This window comes from Alosa sapidissima, chromosome 6, assembly GCF_018492685.1.
Source record: "Alosa sapidissima isolate fAloSap1 chromosome 6, fAloSap1.pri, whole genome shotgun sequence".
Lineage (NCBI taxonomy): Eukaryota > Metazoa > Chordata > Actinopteri > Clupeiformes > Clupeidae > Alosa > Alosa sapidissima.
Genome location: NC_055962.1, coordinates 21516788 through 21539937, shown reverse-complemented (window position 1 = coordinate 21539937; position 23150 = coordinate 21516788). Strand labels below are relative to the sequence as shown.

The 23150-nt window shown below is 45.1% G+C and overlaps 1 protein-coding gene across 1 annotated transcript in view; it reads right to left on the bottom strand.

Moving 5' to 3' along the window:
• LOC121712001 (mannosyl-oligosaccharide 1,2-alpha-mannosidase IA-like) overlaps positions 1-23150 on the bottom strand; it is a 128854-nt gene that overhangs the window by 37005 nt on the left and 68699 nt on the right. The window contains exons 5-7 of the mRNA XM_042095903.1: positions 10543-10554; positions 9435-9446; positions 9110-9259 (exon numbers count right to left, since the gene is read on the bottom strand). Coding sequence (XP_041951837.1) covers positions 9110-9259; positions 9435-9446; positions 10543-10554 — 174 coding nt within the window. The remainder of the gene's footprint in view (positions 1-9109; positions 9260-9434; positions 9447-10542; positions 10555-23150) is intronic.

Below are 23150 nucleotides of genomic sequence, written 5' to 3'. Positions count from 1 at the left end.
AATATGCGAAATATAGCTGTAGCGAACAGGCACAAAAGTAGCCTCCCGTAATACTCCCATTTTATTCAAAGGTAGAACGCTACTGACAGGCGTTCAGTTCAACTCCAGGCTTCCACGCATGCTTGTTTGTTTACACCGAATACAAGCTGAAGTGCAAAACGAAAGTAGGTCTAACGTTTGCCTACTGCCCCCATCAATGCAGATATTTCAAATAAAAAATAAAAGTATAATATATCCTTGATTAGCCTATGTTGGGTTTTGTGGAAGAGAAAATGGACTGTGTTAGTAGTAGTATTAGGCAGTATGCAGTCAGATAGGTCACCATGGGCATATTTGGATTAGCTTCAGATGGATTCACAAATAAATAAATTAGCTTACATTTGGCAGGATACTTGATATACAGGCTAAATGCAAATATGGCAATGCATTATATTATTTTACATTAACAAAATGTAGGAAAATGGAACAGACTGAAAATAAAATAGGCACTGATCTTTAAAATCCTGTGTCCTGTAGCCTAAATGTTGTCAGTCATTCTTAATATTCGCAACTGGTGCACTGGCATGTTTAACTGTTAGCTGCAGTGTAATGTTAGATTATGTGTAAGTTAAGTACAGAACTGACTGTGCGCCCAAATTTTTGTCTGTGCTCCTAAATTTTTTAACTTGGGCGCACAAGTGCTCCTGGAAAAAAATGTTAGTGTAGAGCCCTGCACACACACACACTCATAGCCCGAGCACTGCTCCTACTGGTTCATTGATCCAGAGAATGGTGCCCGTTGAAGTGCTACAGCAAACAGCTGAAAAGATAATTGCGTTTGGCTCACCGGGGCCTGTCGTTCTCCGCTGTCCTAATTAATTAATTCGGAACTAATGGCGGAACCGCCTCACTCAGGCACGCGCCGCGGCACCGCAAACAGTACCGGCCCGGAAGAAATAATGGCCTCCGCCGAGAGTAGGGTGGGCAGCATCTCAATCACACTCAGGTACAGAACGAGCGACAGAGTGACCGACAGAGGTTAGCGGCTCTGCTTACGGTGTGACAATGGAGGATGGAGGAGGACATATGGATGAAATACCAACAGGCATATAGAAAAAAATATATTTATATATTTCATATATTTACATACTGCCCGCAAATACTTATTTTCAGCCATTTGGAAGCTTCATTTGACAGCTCTGCACGGAAGAGATATTACTGTGCAGCCCAAACAAAAGAGGGGGAACTGGAGGAGTGGAAACACAGAGAGAGAGAGAGAGAGAGAGAGAGAGAGAGAGAGAGAGAGAGAGAGAGAGAGAGAGAGAGAGAGAGAGAGAGAGAGAGAGAGAGAGAGAGAGAGAGGAGGGGATAGGAGGATAGAGGAAGCGGGCATGGCTAGGCTAACGTAATTAGGCCCCTTGTTGGATCAGGGGCCGCAGAGTGATGGCTGGCAGAATAACTTGGAGCCGCGGCTGGGGTTTACATTAGTCTCGTCTTTGTGTTTGTCTGAGGAGGAAATATAATCCTGGCCAGGCCATGTAGTGTGTGTCCTTATCACAGGATGACAAGTGAGCAGAGACAGACACACTAACTAGAGAGACTGAAAGAGAGAGAGAGAGAGAGAGAGAGAGAGAGAGAGAGAGAGAGAGAGAGAGAGAGAGAGAGAGAGAGAGAGAGAATGAGAGAGAGGTAGAGAGAGGCATAGTGAGAGATAAAACGGGAGAGAGAGATAAAGAGAGAGAGAAAGAGAGATAAAGATAAAGGTTTTCTTGTTCATGTGGAGAGAATGAGGCATGTTCCAGAGGGAGCCACCTGTCAGCAGTGATAAAGCAGGACTGCATGACAACGAGCTCGTTCTCTCGCTCTCTCTCTCTCTCTCTCAAAAGGAGACACAATGATCCACATTCTCTGCCAAACCCCAGTCAAAAGGCAGGCGGCCTTTCTAACAATTTTAGAGTAAAGTATGTGTGGTGGGCTGACAGGCCTTTAGGGAATTACAAAGGATAGAAAGAAATAAAAAAAAAATAATTAAAATAAATAAAATCAAGTTCTCAATCAAGTTCTACCCGTATCAGACCTTCAGCCTTGGGGTATTCAGGAGTGACAACAGAGCTGATGGCTCTCTTACTACGGTCCGTACAGTATGTCTACGTCCACCAGACACATTTTAGAAATGCCCGGTGATGGCACAAAGGGCAGTAAGATCCAATCACGTCCAAACGTCTGGGCTACGCCACGGCTTTACGCGGCCAATAAACCGGATGGCGAGAATGAAAAGGATTAGCCTTTGGACACAGAAGAAACGACCCCCGATTTGCAGCGGCCATCCAGTAACAAGGAGGGAGACAATCACAAGGCATTCTGGGTAGGAGATGCCGGAATTCAGCGCTTCGTTCATTTGAATCTGCAACGGGTTTGTGAAGGCTTCTTGGATTTTAGGACACTTCACACGACCACACACACCTACACACAGACACCAATTAATAGACTGTCCAGAGAGGCTGCTTTTTAGCAGTCTGCTTGCAATAAAAAGTGTGTAAGAGAATGAGGCTTGAAGAGCCTTGCCCTTACTGCACACTTCATTGCAGAACTCCACACAAAGGTCAGAGATACATGTACATGTTCTTCTCTACGATTTGAAAGCTGTAACCTTTTCATAGTTACTGGTGAAATAATGCATTTATAGATTGGCCTCAGGTTGCCTTCGTCCATTCTCACATCGCTTCATTAAAGTATTAGAAGTTGTTTTACAGAAATGGCCACGTAGGGATTGGATTTGGCTGTGCAGGAGTAAATCGGAGTGCATGGCATAACCTGAACAGAGGCTTTTACAAAAAAACAGAGGGAGTTAAACGCTGGCTTTTAACGAGGCTCTGCGGTCTCGACCGTTTCTGTGGAAACGGCAGCGACTGGGGTGTCACCGAGATCTCCTCGGTTCCTCATTCAGTCGCCGTGACGAATTGAATGACACGGTTTGTTGAGGGATTATCGCTCGGCGAGCGAGCGAATGAGAATATTGACTCATTGAACTTTATTATTTATTTTATTTTTTTTAAAGAGAGAGAGACAGGGAAAGGACATTTGGTGGACTGAGCAGAATCAATACACACATCCCATACACACACATCCCAGGCTCCATCACCCATCCCTTCTAGTGGACAGAGGCAAAGAGAGACTCTCTCACTCTCTCACTCTGCATGGAAATGAAAGGAGCTCATTTACAAAGGCAAATTGCATTTGTTGAGGCAGTCATCTGCCATGCAAATTGTCTCTCTCATTCTTGAACACGCTTGCGTTGGGAGTAAAGAGTGCTTCTGTCAGTTAGAGAGCACACATTTCCCACTTTGCTAATACAACATCCCTTCGTTGTGATTCCGCTGCATGCTTCAGGACCTTAGTCTATACTTAAGAGGGAAACACGCTGCCAAAACTCATTTGGAATGGAAAACTGATCAGCCCCAGAGTTTTACGAATAGCTCCTTGGGTGTGGAAAAGAGATGCATGCAGCATTGTATATGGCTATACCGTCTATGTATAAATTATGCATGTATGTGTGTTTGTGTTGTGTAATAGAACATAATTCTGGTTTTTAGTTTTATCAATGATCTGGAATAGCCCTACCAAGCTACCCAAATGCCAATGGGAAGAAATGGATCTCCCACTCTAGGGTTCTGTCATTTTCCAACTGTGCCTGGCGCATATGGTAAAGAACAAAGATAAAAGACGGTCAGAAGAGCCCCTGGCTCTCTCTGGAGAGCTGAAGTTTAAGCTAAGCCTCCCTAAGACTCCCACCGCTCATCAAAGGGACGTGTGTATGTGGGTGGTGGTGGGGGCAACTGTGACTCTGATCACAGCCCACACAAACACAAACACACACACACACACACACACACAGAGTGGGCTGATGTAAGGAGGGCGTAAGGCCTTCTGGAGATGTTCGGAAAGTTGAAGTCCCGGCATCCAAATTCAACAAGCCTGGAGGAGGATGAGGAGGAAGATAAGAAGTGGACAGACCAGCCAGACATGCTTCTCTTCCTCTCCCTCTCATCTCTCTGTTCCTTCCTTCCATCTGCAGGGATGGAGATGCAGCACAAGTTTGCGTAACGGTTGGAGATGTCACGATCGAGGGCTGATAAAGAGTGACTGAGAAGAGTCGACGGATGGCTGAATAGATGGATGGTTAAGTGCATAAGTGCAACACGGCACTAGAGTGCAATGCTTAATGACGGATGTGGGTGGATGGCATGACTGGAATTGAATGACTTGATCTTACAGTGGGTACTCATGGACCATAACTCAGAAAGGGAAAAAAGAGATTCATCTGGACACAAGCTAGAGAAAAGAAAATGACTGGCCATAAAATGATGGATAACAGAGAAGGTGGATGGATGAGTCAAAAGAAACACTCGATGCTAGAAAGTATTGATGGATCAAACATCGAATTGGATTGTGCAAAGATGTTCCGGAAGACAGCAAAAATTATTGAGGTCAGGTGTACTGTTTAGCATGTACGCTTCCTCCAAAATTATCTCGGTCCTCACAGGCTAGTTAGGCTGCTACTTTGTGCTCCTAACTGACTGCATTAGCACAGAGTCTGACAGAGAGTAATGTGCTGTTCTTTATTAAAACGACCGGATCCCACTCCACCACCGGCCGCCTGATAACATCGCTCCTGATGTATATGACAGCTCCAGGGTCTTGGTGAGTAGTGCTCGGAAAAGCCTAATTGTTCTGTTCTTTCCTGCCCGATGGTTTCCTGAGTGGAACCACGCAAATGATCTCCGCAGATGGCTTATTACCCTTATCTTTCCCCGGGCCGGAGGAGATAAGCCACGACGACAATGTACTCAACACCCCCTATGGGAAAATGAATGGAGGTCCGTGCCTCCAATCAGAAGGCGCCGAAGTACTGAAAACTGACTCCGGCAGGAGGCTATGACAACAACAAAACAAACACAATATGGTAACACTTTATTTTAATGTGTCGCTGTTACAGTGTACCTACCTAATTAGGTACAGTGGTACAACCTGTGTAACAACATGTACTATCAGATACTATCATTGTACTTGCATTATGTATTTGTGGGTACCTACATATAGTTGTTACATTGTAATACTGAGTGCTTTTACAAAACTTTGCCAATTTGCCTAAATTTTCATCAGAGGCAAAGAGCTGACCTGAGACCTGCTGGATGGGGTAAATCTGGTCATGATAGATTTGATAGACAAACCATGCTTAGCTCCAGTCAAGGCCTCATTGTCTTCAGTGTAGATGTAACAGCTGTGCTGCTACAACCTTGTTACTCTTTGATACAGTGGAATAAACCTATTAAGTGTACCAGTTAATTACTTACATGTACATTTGACATGTATGTTGTGTCTTTGATGTAGTGAATTAGTAGACCTGTTCCAAGACATTGAAGACATAACATACATGTCATATGTACATGTAAGTAATTAACTGGTACACTTAATAGGTTTATTCCACTGTACCAGAGTAACAAGGTTGTAGCAGCACAGCTGTTACATGTACACTGAAGACAATGAGGCCTTGACTCTAGGCCTCAACAGAGGTGCAATATTTGATTGAACCAGATGGTTTAATAAGTAATCATTTGCAACTCACAACAAATTGTCAATTTGCCCACGCTCAAACAGAGTGTAGGGGAATGATGAAAGGCTGAGAGATTCAAGATCTACTTCTACAGATCCCCAGTGTGTGTGTGTGTGTGTCTGTGTGTGTGTGTGTGTAGAGTGGGGTTTGATGTGTGACATGTAACATGCCCCTGGTACAGGCATAGTGCATTAAGCAGCCCACTGTGTGTGGTGGGCAGCAATTAAGATTCATTCTTTCTCTCTGCCATGTTCTCCATCTGCACTCCACCCTACAAAGACAACTTCACACAAACAAGGGCCCCTGCTGCTTCAGGAATACACACGCCACACGCATGCATACACACACACACACACAGTACAAAATCACACTTACAAGAACGAGGATGGCTCAAGTCTCATTAACACAACCACACTTTCACACCCAAACCAACACCCACACACACACACCACTTAAAAGAACGAGGATGGCTCAAGTCTCAATAACACACCCAAACTTACATACAAACACTTTATGATTGCACGCTCAAGAAACCTAGAGAAGGATGAAGTCCTATTAACAAATGTGTGCGCGCACACACACACACACACACACAAGAAAACGGGAAAAGGATGACCAAAGTCTCATTAACATATAAATGCATAAGCATACACACCAACCTGGAAAACAAGAGTGCCTGCAGTCTTAAACCCCCCCCCAGGGCTCGAAATTAACTTTTTTTCTCAGTGTCCCACAGCTGTCCCGAATTCTACTTGGCACTGTCCCGGACTTAACCACCAGTGTCCCAAATTCAAGTTCTTGTTTTTTCCCATTCTAAGTAATAAATAGCATAATAATCAGTAACTTGCACCACTTAATTAACTCATTCTGGTCCACCATAAGTTCTGAACAGTTAATTTATTAAACACCATTTTATTAACATTAATCGTTTGCTGTTTCACACAACACTCATTTTCAGAGGTTGCACTTTTGACTCTTTTTTTGAGGTTGCACTAGATGTTCTCATTGTCCATCGCTTTGACGGACAGGTTTGTAAAACATTCCGTCAATAATCTATTTTCACGTGTCTTTAATTTCAATGTCAGTTTGGTGTGACGTCATGGCCACAGATCTAAGTGAAAACAACAAGTAGCGTGGGAAATTACCACAAAGCTGGCTAATTTCTGTCTAACTTTAGGCTACCGAAGTGAAGCTGTCAGATAGGCTACTCTCCGGTATTCGTTTATTTTCTCAATTACCTAGCCTATAACTTAGAACTGCCACAATGAAATGTCAAATGCTAACTTAAATAACTATCGTGTAACTATGAAACTATTGTTTTGTCAAATCACAGTTGCAGTAGGCCTAGGCTATTTAGCTCAGCATGGTATTGGTGACGTTTCGTCTGTCACTGACAGAAAACACGCAGCGTTTTAGTCAGAGGACGGTCATCTCATTTTTTTTTAGAACACCAGTGTAACCTCAGGCCTACAATATCAGTCAAAAATGTTTGCAATGTCATGAAACAAATGGCATTTCCTAGCCTACCTGCCTGCTAGTTAGGTCAGTTAACCTCTATATCGGAAAGTGATAGTTAAGTTAATAGCCCTACCACCCGTGCCCTATGTTTGTGTCGGCACGTGTCATTTAATATTTATTTTTATACAAAACCAAGATGGCGGATTCCTAAGGAAACGCAAGCACCCATCCCATTTGGATATCTTATATTGTATTTGTACCAAAAATGACATTGTAGCCTACAGTGATTCGAAGAGCAGTAAACAGTGTTGTAAGGCTGCGTGTATAAAACCGCTACTTTATAGATCAGCTAGCTAACGCTGCTTTTGCCAACTGCCCGGTCAAATGCCAGGTCAAATTACGCCAGGTCAAATTTTGTATAATTTTATTCAGACAAGAAAGATACGTTTAGATTCCCATGTGAACAGGTTAGGAAAAAATACCTATTTTGAAATTTGCTTTGCCAATTTTCTACTGTCCCAGAGTTGTCTCAGACATCATTCTATTGTGTCCCGGAGGCATTTTTTATGGTCCCCAGGACGTCGCGACATCGTTAATTTCGAGCCCAGGTGTGCAGGAATGCCACACACCTACACTATCAAGACTACCTGAGGCTGACACACACACCCGTACAAAACCCAGACACACAGAGCAAAGCATACATTATTACTATTTAGAACATTCTAAAAGTGCCTTGAGTTGCTTAGCTCACGAAAGCTGTGATAATCCGACGGAGATGAGAGCCAAAACGTGACCCCGTCTCCTAAACCCATTTCCCCCTTGTCACACGCCTGTGCACTGTGAACGTGCCAGTCATGATGTCTTTCTCCGTGAGGGTTGGCTGGGGTAGAGCGAAAGAGAAGTAATTAGATCAGGGCACAGAGAAACTGTGCTCCACTGAGTAGTAAACGGATAAAAAAAAAAGTGCTTCTGCATTTTACAGTAATCTGTGAGTGTGTAGTGTGTGCTGTGATTATGTGTGTGTGCGAGAGACAGGGAGAGAGAGGGAGAGAGGGAGAGAGAGAGAGGGAGAGAGAGAGAGAGAGAGAGAGAGAGAGAGAGAGAGAGAGAGAGAGAGAGAGAGAGAGAGAGAGAGAGAGAGAGAGAGAGAGAGATGTAAACAGATTGCTAATTGTGCTTAGCCTAAACAGAGCACTGAAGAAGCTGAAAATACCGTCGTCTGCTAACACTGAGGGATTATGCCGCGGAGGCCAGGAGCGCTAATCCATTTACCGAGGGTTTTAGTGCCACCGTCCCACCAGGGGCACGATGCCCAGGAACGGTGGCGGGAGAGAGATACTGAGAGGGAGCACAGCTGGTCACATCTGCCAGGGGAGAATAAGAGGGGATTGTGACAGGCTAACTGGCACAGAGAAACAATCTGCTCCTAGAAAGGGTTGGTGTGTATGGAGTGTGTGAGAGAGTGACAGAGGAGAGTGACAGAGAGAGAGAGAGAGAGAGAGAGAGAGAGAGAGAGAGAGAGAGAGAGAGAGAGAGAGAGAGAGAGAGAGAGAGAGAGAGAGAGAGAGACGTGTTCTCCGTCTAATCAGTGGGAGACCTGAGCTGAGGACGGTGGTGATGAAACGCAGCTCAATTATGCTCCGGTACACCTGCGCTCCTTTCTGTTGTTCATCTGTTTGCCGCTTTTGCCCTCATTTTTTTGGCAGGGGGCTGACTGTGGCAGGCACCGCTCTCTCACTCGCAACGCAATTAGTTTCCCGGGCAACAGACCATAACAAAACATGCCTCGAATAAAAATCAAAGACAAAACAAAATGCACTCCATTGCATTCTGGGTGCCGTGGCGGGAATAAGTGAAAGTATCAAATAAGCTTTTGAAAATGAAAGAAAACAAATGCAGACATAACTTCCGCAAAGCATTGAAGTGAAGACAACAAAGCAGGCAAAGACAATGGGAGAGCACAGACAATACAGTATGCACGATAATGGAGAAAGAAATCATGGCAGCTTATTGATTTTAAAGAGCATTCATCTGAGGGAGATCCAGAGCTTATGGTACGGGGTGGGCACTGGGCAGTGGCAGACAGCTACCCGAGTCTTCTGTCTGCTGAGGGGACATGCCAAACACAGAGACACTGAGCTGCCTCTGGCATCCTTTGCCCTCTGCCACACCGCAGGCTAAAGCTGCTGATCCCACACCAGCTGGCAACTGCTTCCCACAGTGCAGGACAACTTCACATGGAGGAGTTGACACTGATGTGAGATCAGGCGTCAGTTGGGATCTGTCAAGAAATGGTTCACACTGGTGGCTTAAGTATAGAAATTATAGAAATATTTTAGAAATACAAGAAGGATGACATAAAGGTATTGAAGTAGTGTCTCACATTGTGTTGTCCCTATAGAGATGTTTTAAAAACGACACAACTGTGTTATTCTGTAGTTCTGGTGACAATTTTATGTCTATCATGATATTTGTGTTCTTATTTCACCCCATCTAAGGTGACTAAAACCTAATGTTGATGCAGATATTAGGAGAAATGCTTAATAATCTAATTAATGCCACTTGGCCAAAGGGTACACACTCTTAAATGTGGACGCAAATTAATCTCAGTTCAGTCCATCTCCTCTCTGCTTGGCAAAGTGCATCTCCTAAACTCCTGGCTTAACTTCCAGGATATCCATCTCAATCCTTCCTAAAAATAATGCACTCGGCTAGTGGGGAGGGAGGTGATGCAGGTATCGGGGGGACACGTCTAAGAGGAGCAAGTGACTCAGCAAACACTACGAAGAGTCGGCGTGGAGCCTCCGGTTGTTGCACAAACCCCGACACCCATTTGCCTCACGCAGTGTTCCTGTTGTTCGTTCCGCAAGTAAGCTCTTTGGGCCAGGCGTACAGTAGGTGGTAATGCTGCAGCGGCAGTGATAACAGAGCAAGGGGCTGCGGAGCTGTGGAGCGTACTCTAGCTAATCCCAGAGAAGTAGTGGGGCAACGGTTGACATGCCGTTAATTGGGTTGAAGGTCAGCTTGAAACTCCTCCACTTTAGCCGCCAGCCGGCTGACAGGGAAACGAAAGGAGGCCAGATGTCCGAGGCGTCCGCAAATGAACATTTCCCTCTTATCAGAATAAGGACGCAGGGGCTCAGCTGGCCTGATGGGCACACCTCTCGGGAGCGGGGGGGGGGGGGGGGTATATTAATAACCACAGGAAAAAAAGAACAGGATGAACAAGAAAAGGGAAATAAATTAAATGACCAAGTCTTCAAGGCATTTTAATAAAAGGCCTCATGAAATGAAAACATTACAGCACCACCATTTTAATTTCACTCCATTTCTCCATTTACCATTACCTCAAACACTAGATGCAGGCTACAGAGGTATCAAAAACATTAAGAACTATTATCAGATACTGTAATATTCAGCAAGGTATTTCTCCCTCTTTCAGTCAATGCCATTTTTAACAGGAGAGGACTATACCGATTGATAAAGATTACTTGACTGAACACCTGTTTCCCACTCTCTCCCAAGAGCATGTGTGCAGCTGGTAGTGACTTCACACAACAATACTAATAAGCTCTAGAGAGACCATGAGAGAGGTGTTTTGTAGTCAGACACGCCGTGTGCAGTGTAGTTTCATCCTACGGTCTCACAGACAACACAGGAGGGAGATGACTCCAGTTACTAGCTCGTACACAAGGCTGTGCTTCACGGGTAATTGCTTGCCAACATGCTTCCGTGAAGTATGTGACTGGCAGATACATCCCCTCAAACGTATTTTCTTTTAACAAAGGGAGAGTTTTAAGATTCAGACAGTTCCTATTTCTCGCTAAGTTTATGGGCACCAATCCCAACTGTATTACTTTTATACCAAAATCCGTCTTTCTACGAGTTAGCTCCGACATGTTAGATTATTATTTTTTTTGAGTTAACTTTCAAGCAACGTATGCCATGCTGCCTTCACTTCACGATTGTCAGTCTCTATGTCGCATCGCCCAAGATTTGCATAAAATAGGCCTCTCGTCTATTTTGGCGGTGTAACAACCCCTTGTCTCTTGTCGCTGTAAAATGCCAACTTTGATTGAAAATGAATGCCAGCTGCTCGCTACGTCTCAGACTCCTATTGCTACTCTGTCCAGGGGGTAAGATCTTGACAGACCATGGTGTTCGTGCAAAACATACCGGTCAGAGCACCACCAATGCTGATCTCAGTTGTTTTCATTTCCCTGGGAAAAATATACACCTTCAACATATTACAAATTCCTTCAGTGAAAGGCATGTCCAATAGAAATACATGCAAATGTTTCTGCCGACATTGTCTGCTATGGTTCTGGAATCTGGAGAGGCTTCTGGTGGCCCCAGCTGCAGACAGCAGTGTGCAATCTTTATACACATTTCACAGTGGACACAGTGCACTGGCATAAATTCATACCGTGACATCTTTTCGTGGAGTTGCTCCATTGAGAAACCTCTATGCCCCCACCAGAGTGGTTCACACACCAATAAAATGGGCAGGCTTTTGTCGTTCACATTACCTGAGCACGCATGAATTGTGTATTGTACATGACTGAGCACTGTAACTACTTGCTTATCAAAGTTTCTGGACTTTAATTAGTCTAGCTTTAAAGACTCAAGACTCTTGACATTTAATGGTCCCTCTTCTCTTCTCAGCTCGGAGTAGGGCTGTGCAATTAATTGAATTTTGATCATGATTTCGATTCTTGGGTCAAACGATCTCCAAATTAATAAAATCAAGTTGGAACAATTCTTTTGGCATTTTCCGTTGTCTATGAGGTTTATGGAAAGACACGCGCATGTGCAATTCAGTCGTTCCCCCGGAGCATTCAACGAGGCCCTGCGAGCTGTGTGTCTGTGTGTGTGGTGACCTGCAGCACCAGCATCTTATTCAGAAAACAGCGCGAGCGAGATGACAGATGGAGGACAGCCCCGTTTGCTCGATAAAAAGGGTAAAACAAGTTCTCTTGTATGGCAACACTTCGGATTTGAAGAATCCGACGAGGCACAGGCTCGTGCAAAAGGTGCTACAACGTGATATCTGCACCCTTTGGCAACGCGACAATCTTATTCAATCACCTCAGACTAGGCTTGTGCAAAATTCCAGAATTGAATTGAAACTGGCTCTTAAATTCCAATTCAATTCTTCAATTTCACTTGCATTTCAATTGAGCGAACAGGAAGCAGAATTGCAATTCAATTGTGCACAACCCTGCCTCAGACATAATCACAAAGTCGCTTACGACGAATTAGTAAAGTAACAAAAAGACAAAACCACAACCCCAACGACATCAGTACAGACATCCATTTCATACTGTGTAATGCGTCCATTTCAAACACACTGTATAATGCGAGCACTAGTGGAAATATTGCTTCCTGCTTGCGCTCATCTCTGAAGCATGATCATGTTAACAGGCTGGTGTTTCTGGCAAAAAACCATTTGTGCCATATTCACCGAAAATGATTCTGAAGTTCAAGACAAGTTCGTTTCAGTAAGTTCTGAGTATGATGGGCCAGGCCAGTCCTTCCAGCCTTAATTACTGGATGCAATTTGTTGAGTGTCGTTTACAAAAAACTTAAAAATGTGTCAGTGCGCTAAACACAAGAATGTTAATTTAAGTGTATTTAAGTTGTTCTGTCTTATTTGATTTTCTAGTATATTTATTTTATTCATTGAAAGTTTTATAGAAATTACAGAACAGCTGGATAAATATTTATTTGTACATTATTTTCAATTTGAAGAACATTTTCTATTTTTTATTTGAACATTTTGTGTAGTTTAAGAATTTTGAAAACTCTCAGTTACAGTTTTTTTGCCGAAATGCCAAATAAATGCATTTTATTTTCAAACTCAAAAAGAATCGTTTGAAGAATCATGATTTCAATCTTGACCAAAAAATTCGTGATTCTCATTTTTTCCATAATCGAGCAGCCCTAGCTCGGAGAGAGAGAGACAGACACACAGACAGACACAGAAGTAGGAAGAGAGAGAGAGAGTATGTGTGTGTGAGAGAAATGCATTAGAGGATAGCCCCCTTTCTCTGAAGACTGTTAGACAGACATAACAGTAGTCTCTGGGCTCACTTCGCACACACCAGCGCTCTGATGGACAGGTGCAGTGGGCTGGCTAACAGCACGGAGGGCAAGACGGGCCTACGGCAGAGGGCCTCAGGGGCCACTCTCCATCTCTACCAATTCTTCCTCACTCGACACTCACTACATTTCTACCATTATTCTCCTCTTCCTCACTTGCAACAGATTCACTTTTTCCCCTTTTTGCTCTTTTTACCTCTTCGCTGCTTTAAACCACTATTTTTTTCTCTTGCCTCAGGCCTGTCTCTCATCCGTCATTCCATCACTAATGAGCACCCTTTTTTCTCCCTCTCTGCCCTATTTGCCCCCCCCCCCCCAATATTCCCACCTTTCCGTCTGTAGTTCTTTTAACATCTACCCCATCCAATCCAATCTGGGTTTCTCTTGAAAAAGTTCCCAGTCACTCCAGTGACCCACTCGTTCCTTTTTTTCGGCACATTCTCATTGCTATTTTCATTTGCTCCTCTCTTCTCTTCACCTCCATTATGTTTTATTTTCCTAATGGCTTCCATCCTCATTATTCTGTTCCTTCCAACACAGTCAATTCTTATTTCTTCTCTAATAGCCGGAATGAGGAGGAAACCCTTCAGCTTGTGCATCTGGTAATCCCCGCTCATCTGGGTGCAGTTAGATGAGACCCATTTTTTTTTTTGTTTAAAGGGAAAAGGACAATTGAGTGAATTGTGGTCTTGGGGTTTTGTTAGTTCCAGCTCTTGGCTCGGGAGGGCACAATGGGTTTCACAACAATGGTGACGTTGTGTTACATGAACACAGTGTTATGTCACTGGAAATATGATGCTTTTTAATCTATCCTTTTCTTTTTTCTTGCCTTCCCGATTCCAGATGCAGCGAGAAGAGCTGTGACTCAGATATTAAACAGAGCGGAATGACTGTGGCACAAAAAGCAGCCGTGAGAAAGCACCGCAGAAAAAAAAAAAAAAAAGGGGACATCAGCATAGTGCTACATGAACACATCCCTCCCTCTCTCTCCATCGAACACACATACACAAAGAGACACAGACACACAGAACAGTTGTAGAAGCAAAAACATACAAGCACGCCCAGCAGCAAGCAGTCTACAGTCACATCCAAAATACCATTACGTGCCGCAAGAGTCCGACTTCGCGCTTCTACATGAGTGACCGCCAAACACTGTAATCCAGTGAGGTGAGCGTTGGGACGCAGGGCAGATGACTCAGGGATGAGTGAGCTCTGTCTAATGCCTTTATGTGAGATGAGCCAGCGGGAGGAAATGCAGGCCTCAGCAGACACCGGAGTAGTGGGCCAGAGCAGCGTGGTGAACACGCGCGCACACGCGCACACACACACACACACACACACACACACATATGCATACAGTACATATTCAAACACACACACATAATATATAATATGCGCACACGCACTCCAATGCATACATATTCAAATACACACACGCACATGCGCACTAACAAAAACATAAGCATATGCACACGCGCACACACACACACACACACACACACACACGCGCACACACACGCGCGCGCACACGCGCGCGCACACGCGCACACACACACACACACACACACACACACACACACACTGTATTCAAATACATACACTCCAATGCACACATATTCAAACACACACGCAAACACACTCCAAAGCAGACATACTCAAATACGCACACGCGCGCACACACACACACACACACTGTATTCAAATACATACACTCCAATGCACACATGTTCATACACACACGCAAACTAACACACACACACTCCAAAGCAGACATACTCAAATACGCACGCACACACACACACCTTCCAACTTTCTGAAACATTGTGAAATGTCATCAATTTTGAAGAGTGCCTATTTACATACAGGACAGTCCATATTATTGGCGGTAAACAAGGTTTGTGTACATCCAATTCGGTGCCACCAGACTGGAAACAGGATGCTTGGCTGATCCAAACAGGAGGATGGCTCAACATGCTGGTTCAATATCCCATTACTTCAAGTCAATCCCAAGAGCTCTTCATATGAATTGAATTGATTGGAATTGAATTCTGGGACCAGAGAGAGCGACAGGCTAATGTAGGCGGCCACTGAACCCACGCTAACTATCGAACAATTTAGCCTAGCGTAGCCCTCGTCTATTGGCAACTGCTTGAATTAGTTAGCCTAGTATAGCCCTCTGTCTCTCATGGCCATCTGAGTCACATCATTGGTATTTCTTTAGTTGACAAATGCTTGGATTTAGTTAGCCTAGCACATCCTTCCCCTCTGTTGGCAAGTGTTTTAAATCACTTAACCTAGCATGATCTGCCCCAGCAGTAGGCCATGATCTCCACAGCGTCACAGACACACTGTGCCACGGCCTGTTGGCCAGAATGCCCCGGCTGAGTGTTCGAGGGGTTGGCGGGATCATGAGCGCTGCCAGCGGTGGTGCTGAGAAGTGGCATCGCTGGACAGATTCCCAGGCAGTCCGAGCAGACTGAGAACGAACAGGACAGGAATGAAGCAGACAAAATAAAAAAAAGTGCAACCTTGAGTACTGACAGCTGCTAACTGATCGAGGCTGAAAATTGTCATCGATACATTTTATCCAAATGGCCCTCAGTGCCAAAGATGTGGCCAGCAATGGGCACAGCAGATATCACTGGCATGCAATTGTCTTCTGAGATTACCCCAGGAGACAGATGGGGGGAGGGGGGGGGGGGGGCGGGGAGCAATTGCCCCAGCAGTGGCAGATGCACCAGCTGTTTGCCGAGCTAGCACAAAGATGCCGCAAACAAGCTATTTACGCACACACAGGCTGTGTGAGCTCTGCCATACTGAGAATGTATGAGGGGAGGAGAAGGGTGCCCCTCATCTTGGGTTCCATGGCAGCCTCTAATTATGTCTATTTACCATCACTTCACTTTATTATGCTCTGTCTGAATATAGAACTCAGAATCTGACTGAAAAAAAAAAAAACATTGTTGTAACATACAGTATTGTGACATTATCACAATAAACATCCCATATGGCACATACTTATTAAAGATGCATCACAGATACATTATAGATACACCACTTCAAAAACTGAATCAGAGAACAGAGGCTTTCCTTAGTACAAGCTACTGTGAGATTTTTAATGATGAATAACAACCGTCTCCACCACTAATGAATACACAACGCTTATTTTGTGCGAGGATGGCGCAAAGGGAGATACGGTTCACTGACGTTATCATACACAGGCGTATATATATATGCTGTCAGCATGAGGCCATCTGTGCTTGTCTGTGTTTAGCAGACATGCTACAGGAACGGGGCTACATGTAAACATGCGTCTGTGTACGGGGCGACACGCACACAAACGTTCAGCAGTGTCAGCCAGGCTAAGAACACAGCAGGGCGTCCGCTAGCGCCATCGCAAGCAAGCACGCACACGTACGCACGCAAGCGGGGGGGGGGCTGAAGAGCTCGGCTCCCCGGCGACCAGACCTTTACACGCCTCCCCGTTGGCGCCACATGCATAAAACATGGCCGAGTTTCAGGGAGACGTGACACAAGCCACAACAGAGCAGTTGTTTGTGTACCGTACCGATATTATGGTGTAAGCCTGACAATGAATGGCCTGTTATATGAAACACAATAACACCATCCACCACCATCTCCACACACACAAACATTTCACAGCACTCCTTAATGAGGTCCATTTCAGAAACAGAAAATGATGCCTATGGTTTTGCCCTTCAAGTAAAAGCACAGAATAAAAACAACCTGCGGCTGAACAAAGTGCTTTATAAAAGTTTTGAATGAAATGTAGCGTCAATTTCTAAAACACCACAAAAAAGCAAAGGGATTGCAACATCCAGGAAGTACAGGGATGAGTTTTAATAAGTCAGCACAGCTCCATCCTCCTCAGCTTAGCTTACTCCTGTATTCACGTCAGCAAAACACATCAAAAACATGACACTGCTGGGCCTTCAAACCAAGATGATGTCTTCATTACTCTTGCACATTGCAATGAGAAATTGTCCATGTCAGCGGCGTATAATTAGAGATTGGGAGAGAATAATGGGGTACTGTAAAAAGGACGCATCAAGACTGAAAACAAACGACCAGGGAACAAGAAAGGTGTTTAGCCCAGAGTCTGGATGTCCCTTCTGTGGGAGAACAGATGCAAAGCCATTATTTATATCTTTGTTTAATTTTTAAGACTGCCTTTCTTCTCCTACTTTCTTTTTTTTTTTTTTTTTAATCACTTGTACAGACACCGAGTCCCAGATGCCAGTTAATGACCTGTTAATCAGAGGGAAAATGGAGGGGATAAATCTGAGGGCTGAACAATAAGCTAGCAGGGCTGTGCGGCTGTGATAGGGAGACGCGGGGGAGCTGGACTGACATGATTCAGCAGGTGACGGATGCAGAGGGAGAGTCTCCTCTCATTAACGTACAGCTCGGCGGAGCACAGCGGAGGAAGAGAAATCGCTCTCTGCTCAGTCAAACACTGCTCACGTTCATGCTCGAGTCTATCTCCCTTTCGTGATAATAAAAAAAAAACAAAAAAAATCCCCTTGGAAAACTAATCTTGGGCCTTCGTTTAGCATAAATTCTCTCTTCGTTTAGCATAAAGTCTCTACTTCCCCTAAAAACCGGCAGGGGTCCAAAAAGCACATTTCCTACCCAGAAATATATCACCAACAGATCAGTCCAGGACATTTCTCCAGGCAGAATGTAGGATTAATGAGACCATTAGCGTGGGCAAAACAATGAGAAAAAGAGAAAGAACTGAAAGAAAAGGGGGGTACCAAAGAAGTAGCCACTGCTTTTGCAGATCCTCGACCTGGTGTGAACCCAGATGCTTAATTCATGGGTGAGACAGAAGCCGTCCAGGTGAAAGGACTGTGGTCAGAGCCTCCCTCCCTCCCTCTCTCGCTCACAGGTCAGCCTTATCAAAAGGGTTCCATCTGGACAGCTCCGGAAATGCAATAACCAAACACCGGAGCGGGTGGACAGACGTCAACAGGATTAGTGCGGCGTGTGATGATGGCGATGGAGACGAGACGGAGAGTGCGCCGGCCACAACGGCGGCGGCTTATGGTGACTCTGCATTTCCAGCTCAGTCGGCCATGTTTGTTTCGTGTCCCCCCGCTGGGAGAGGACAGGTTGTGCTCCATCAGCTGTGAGTGTGTGTGCACTCAAGACCTGTCACTATAAATAAGCCCGTGCTCCACCTGTCCTGGGAGCACTCTACACACACCCTAAAACCAAGAGTAGAGAGAGAGAGATAGAGAGAGAAAGAGAGAGAGACAGAGAGAGAGAGAAAGAGAGAAAGAGAGAGGGGGGGGACAAGGGAAGAAGGATAGAGGGGAAAGAAAGAGTGAGCCAGACATTCTGCTTCTTTTCACATCCTAACTCTGGCTCTGTTGCTGTGCTTTGATCCAAAACAGTTGTTGTTTGTTTCATCCATCCAATCCACCCCACTAGGATGCAACGGACACCATATCCTCGACCTGGATATCCTCGACCACACACACACACACACGCACAGATTGGGCTTTCTCTTAATAACACACACACACACACACCGCAAATATTTAGTAACAGTTCATTACAAATCTTACAAGATCTATTCTTGATTTCCATTGATGTAAATCCCACACCACTGGCGAGATGCATTCTCCTCTGACCTGAGAGATTAAAGGGTGGGGGCGCGAGAACCATCCCGACGGAACCCAAAAGCTCCACTTTGATAAGCGACGCTAATCCACCTCTAAGCTTCGGCACAGTGATGGCAATCACTTAACCACACATTCACAACCACCGTCTCGCCTTTGTTTACCTTATCGGCTCCAACGCAACCATATCAGAGATAAGGGGCAAGGACCGCACATGAGGCGAGGGGCTGCAGGTTAGCAACTTCCTGCTTTTCCCCTTTCCATCCTCTTTTAGGTGCTAGCCATTAGCGGCGTTAGCGGCATTAGCGGCGTTAGCGGAGGAAAAAGTGAGGCGTGACCGGTAGAGCGATTGCGCTCCCTGACTACGGCAATTACTCTTGCTGCCGAAGAAGCAAGAACATGACGGCGTCGGCCTCTGTGCCTCGTGTGTATGCGCATGTGTGTATGAGTGTATGTATGAGCGTGTGTGTAAGTGTGTGCATGTGCGTGTGTGTGTGTATGAGTTAATATGAGTGTGTGTGTGTGTGTGTGAAGTGTAAGTGTGTGCATGTGCATGTGTGTGTGTGTGGGGATCTGTAAGTATCAATGTGTGTATATGAGCGAACCATCACTGAATAATTCAGCGTTTACGGCTTATTCCACTCCTATTCACACATTTGACAGCCCGGTACAGACTTCAACACTTACAAGAGACTGAAAACATTGTTGGTTATTTTATGGATAGGGAAGCAATACAGTGAGATCAATCCGTTTGTAGACCTATAACAATGGAATGGTTATGAGCATGGAGTACACCCTACTGTACATCCCACCAGAGATTGAGGCTGTAAGAACATTGCTGGGAGATCAGGGGCGTAGCACAAGATCCTGGGCCCCTGCATAGGCAGTCCTGATGGGCCCCCATGTTCCTCAACCCAGGTAAAATAAAATATATTCCAGACTTTTCAAGGGCCCTCTCTCCCCTTGGGCCCATATAATCAGTAGTGGTTTTAACTCCAGTCCGACGTCCCTGCTGGGGAGTTAAGAGCATTATTAGACATTTTCAGCTTAATCCTCACCTCTTGAGTCAGGCCTTTGCATTCCTGAAGTAGAGGGATAACAGGGGCATATTTGCCTTGTTGTACCATTCCAGAAAAAAACAAAAACAGATCATCTCTTTTCTTTTGCAAGGCCCCCTCTTCCAAAGTTAATTGGTTGAGTATATGTAAATGGCTTGTTGAAATGAAAAAAATCTGTTCACAAATCAGTCTGACGGTCATGTTCATCAAAGTGTGCATTAAAGTAAAAGGGAACAGCATCTGATTCAGGACCAGCCAGCCTACTCTCCAATAGCTTACAGCGCAACAATAAACTCAATGAGCCTCAAAAGCACGTTTCACGGGTGACTGAGAGGGCAAGGTGATGAAATTAAATTAAACTCGGCAGCAACATCAGCTTAACAAAGAAAATATCCACAGCATTACGGATGCACAATGTGTTAATCTCTTAATATAAAAAACACCCCCACCAGAAGGAGAAAAAATAAATGAATAAAAAACCTCCGATGAATCAGAGAGAGCTTTTCGAGGTACGGCATGGCCTTCTAGAGATTGAGTATCTAGCTGATCTCTTCTGAGCTGGCGAGAGGCGTCCTCATTTGATCGGTGGAGCCTGTAGAGATGGTCCAGTGCACTCCACCCCCCCCCCCCACCCACCCTGTATCTGTGGCCGTCCATAACTTCAGAACTGTACATCAGTTGCGGTGAACCAGCAGGATTTACTTACACCAGAGGAGAGACAGGGAGGAGATGGGATTTGGAGTGTGTGTGTGTACTGTGTGTGTGTGTGTGTGGGGGGGGGGGGGTTGGCCTGGCTGGGATCATAAATAAGATTGCAAAACTCTCTCACTCATTCTTTTTTGATAAACGGGTCACACTACAGAGATAATATGTTTGTTTTCAGTGGCATGCACACAGAGAGATATACACTAAGCACACCTCCTTCTTCAAGTGCCACAACCGAGTTAGAGGAGAGGTTAGAGGAGAGGTGTGTAGACCACAGGAAGGAAAGAGACAGGGAGAATGAGGGAGAATGAGAGAGAACAGGAGAGAGAGAGAGAGAGAGAAAGAGAGAGAGAGAAAGAGAGAGAAATGGAGCAAGGCACAAGTCAAACAGCATTCACACAGTGACTTTGACTGTTCCTCTGTGCCTGATAAACTAATACAAGTTTTATCGTATGAGGGGCTTGCCCTCTTCTGACAGTCAGCCAATGCCATTGAACCACAGCATGACTGCAAACTACCCACAGAGGAAATAAAAACAGGACCTGCCACTTCCTGTCTCCCTCTACACCCACCCCGCCCCCGCCCCCCTCAATCCACTTTATTCCTCCTGCAATCCTTTCCTGCCATAATATCATCCCGGTCACTCATCCCTTTCTCTGGAAGATACGGGTCAAACAGGGAGAGCAGGTGATTTACGTCCAGGCTCTCAGGACCAACCAGTGCACCAACAAGCCAAGAGATCAGAAAAAAAAAAAAGAAACGATATGAGGAAGTAGAGGGGGAAAAAATAAAGCAAAAAAAACGTTGAATCGTTTTCTTAGAAACCACTAGGTGCAGACTTCCCCTGTGTGTTTCCTGAAACATGCAACAGGCCACTCAGAGATCACTCACTGACTCTTTCCCTGTCCACGTTCTCCACCACACACACACACACACACACACACTCCTCCTGGCCCATGTACTTCACCACGCACACACTTACACACACAAACACACACACACACACACACACAAACTCCTTCCCTGTTCACGTTCTCCACCACACACACTGGCCAAGTGAGAGGAGTCGGGGCCTGTTTTCACAGCTTGGCCAGACGCTGCACACACTGCACAAATAGATGTTCCACACGTCATCTCTACGTGTGTGTGTGTGTGTGTGTGTGTGTGTGTGTGTGTGTGTGTGTGTGTGTGTGTGTGTGTGTGTGTGTTCCTCCAAATAATGGTGTGTGCTCTACATCCCTCTGCACACTCAGCACAGCCTTTGTGTGTGTGTGTGTGTGTGTGAGCAACGTCCTGGACACAGGCCTGTTCTGTACAATGGGTGCAGCTACAGGGCTGAAAGTTATTTTCCTCCTCCTTTCATTGAATGGATTTCATGCAAATGCAATGACAAGAAAACCTGCGAATGTAACAATGAGTGCTTCTCTGCTGGGCTGCACATGCTATTTCATCTGGGTTTGATAATGCCATTTTGTACACAGAATACATTTAACATGCATATATATGCACACACACACACAGAGTACATTTAACATGCATATATATATGCGCGCGCGCACACACACACACGCACACCTTTTGTCCAATCGGGCCTCATTTACATTTCTCAATTGTGCACCTACGTGCCCAGCAATACAGCCTCTGGGCCTCATAGCGATGCAAGCTCACAGCTTACATGAAGAGAGCACTCACCTCAATGCCACGGACACGTCATACATTAATTAGCCAACGCTGTGTCTTTCCATAGACTCCCAGCGTGCATGCACATACACGCACACACACAAGCACACACACGCACACGCACACACTACACCCCCATTCTCCATCAACTCCATTGGCTACCAGTTCCGTCCCGGATCAAATACAAAGTGCTACTACTCACCTTCAAAGCCCTCCACAACCTTGCTGCCCCCCCTACATCTGCGACCTCCTGACCCCTTAAACTCCTTCCCGCTCACTCAGATCCTCTGACCAAAACCTCTTGGTTATCCCCCGCTCCAGACTCTCCACCTTGGGTGGCAGGTCCTTCAGTGCCTTGGCCCCCAAACTCTGGAACTCCCTCCCCCAACCTTTTCGTGCCTGTCCTTCTCTTCCTTTCTTCAAAGCACATCTCAAGACCTTTCTGTTTAATGATCACTTCTCCTTCACACCCAACACATAGCTCCATACAGATAACTTGTCTTGTGTATAGTTTTGTTTGTTTGTTATTGTGTTTCCCTGCCTTTGTCTTTGTTGTATTGTTTTGTTAGTTTGTTATTGTGTTTCCCTGCCTCCTACCATGTAAAGCGACCTTGGGTTTGAGAAAGGCGCTATATAAAATAAACGTATTATTATTTTATATTACACACACACACACAGATTGTTGACTGTGTTTACTCATGCATTCCATTAGTTAGTTGTTATTCTCTGCCATAGATGTTGATGAATTACCCTTTTCGGCTCTGCTGTTGAGGAGAGACACCATCATGTCACTGCTCCCTCCATTCTTCACAGAGTGAACGGATAAAGCGAACAAATTAGCAGCAATGTAGTTTCACTGTGTGAACATTTTGTGACAGGAAGTCGTTTACAGCCTTGGCTTACAAG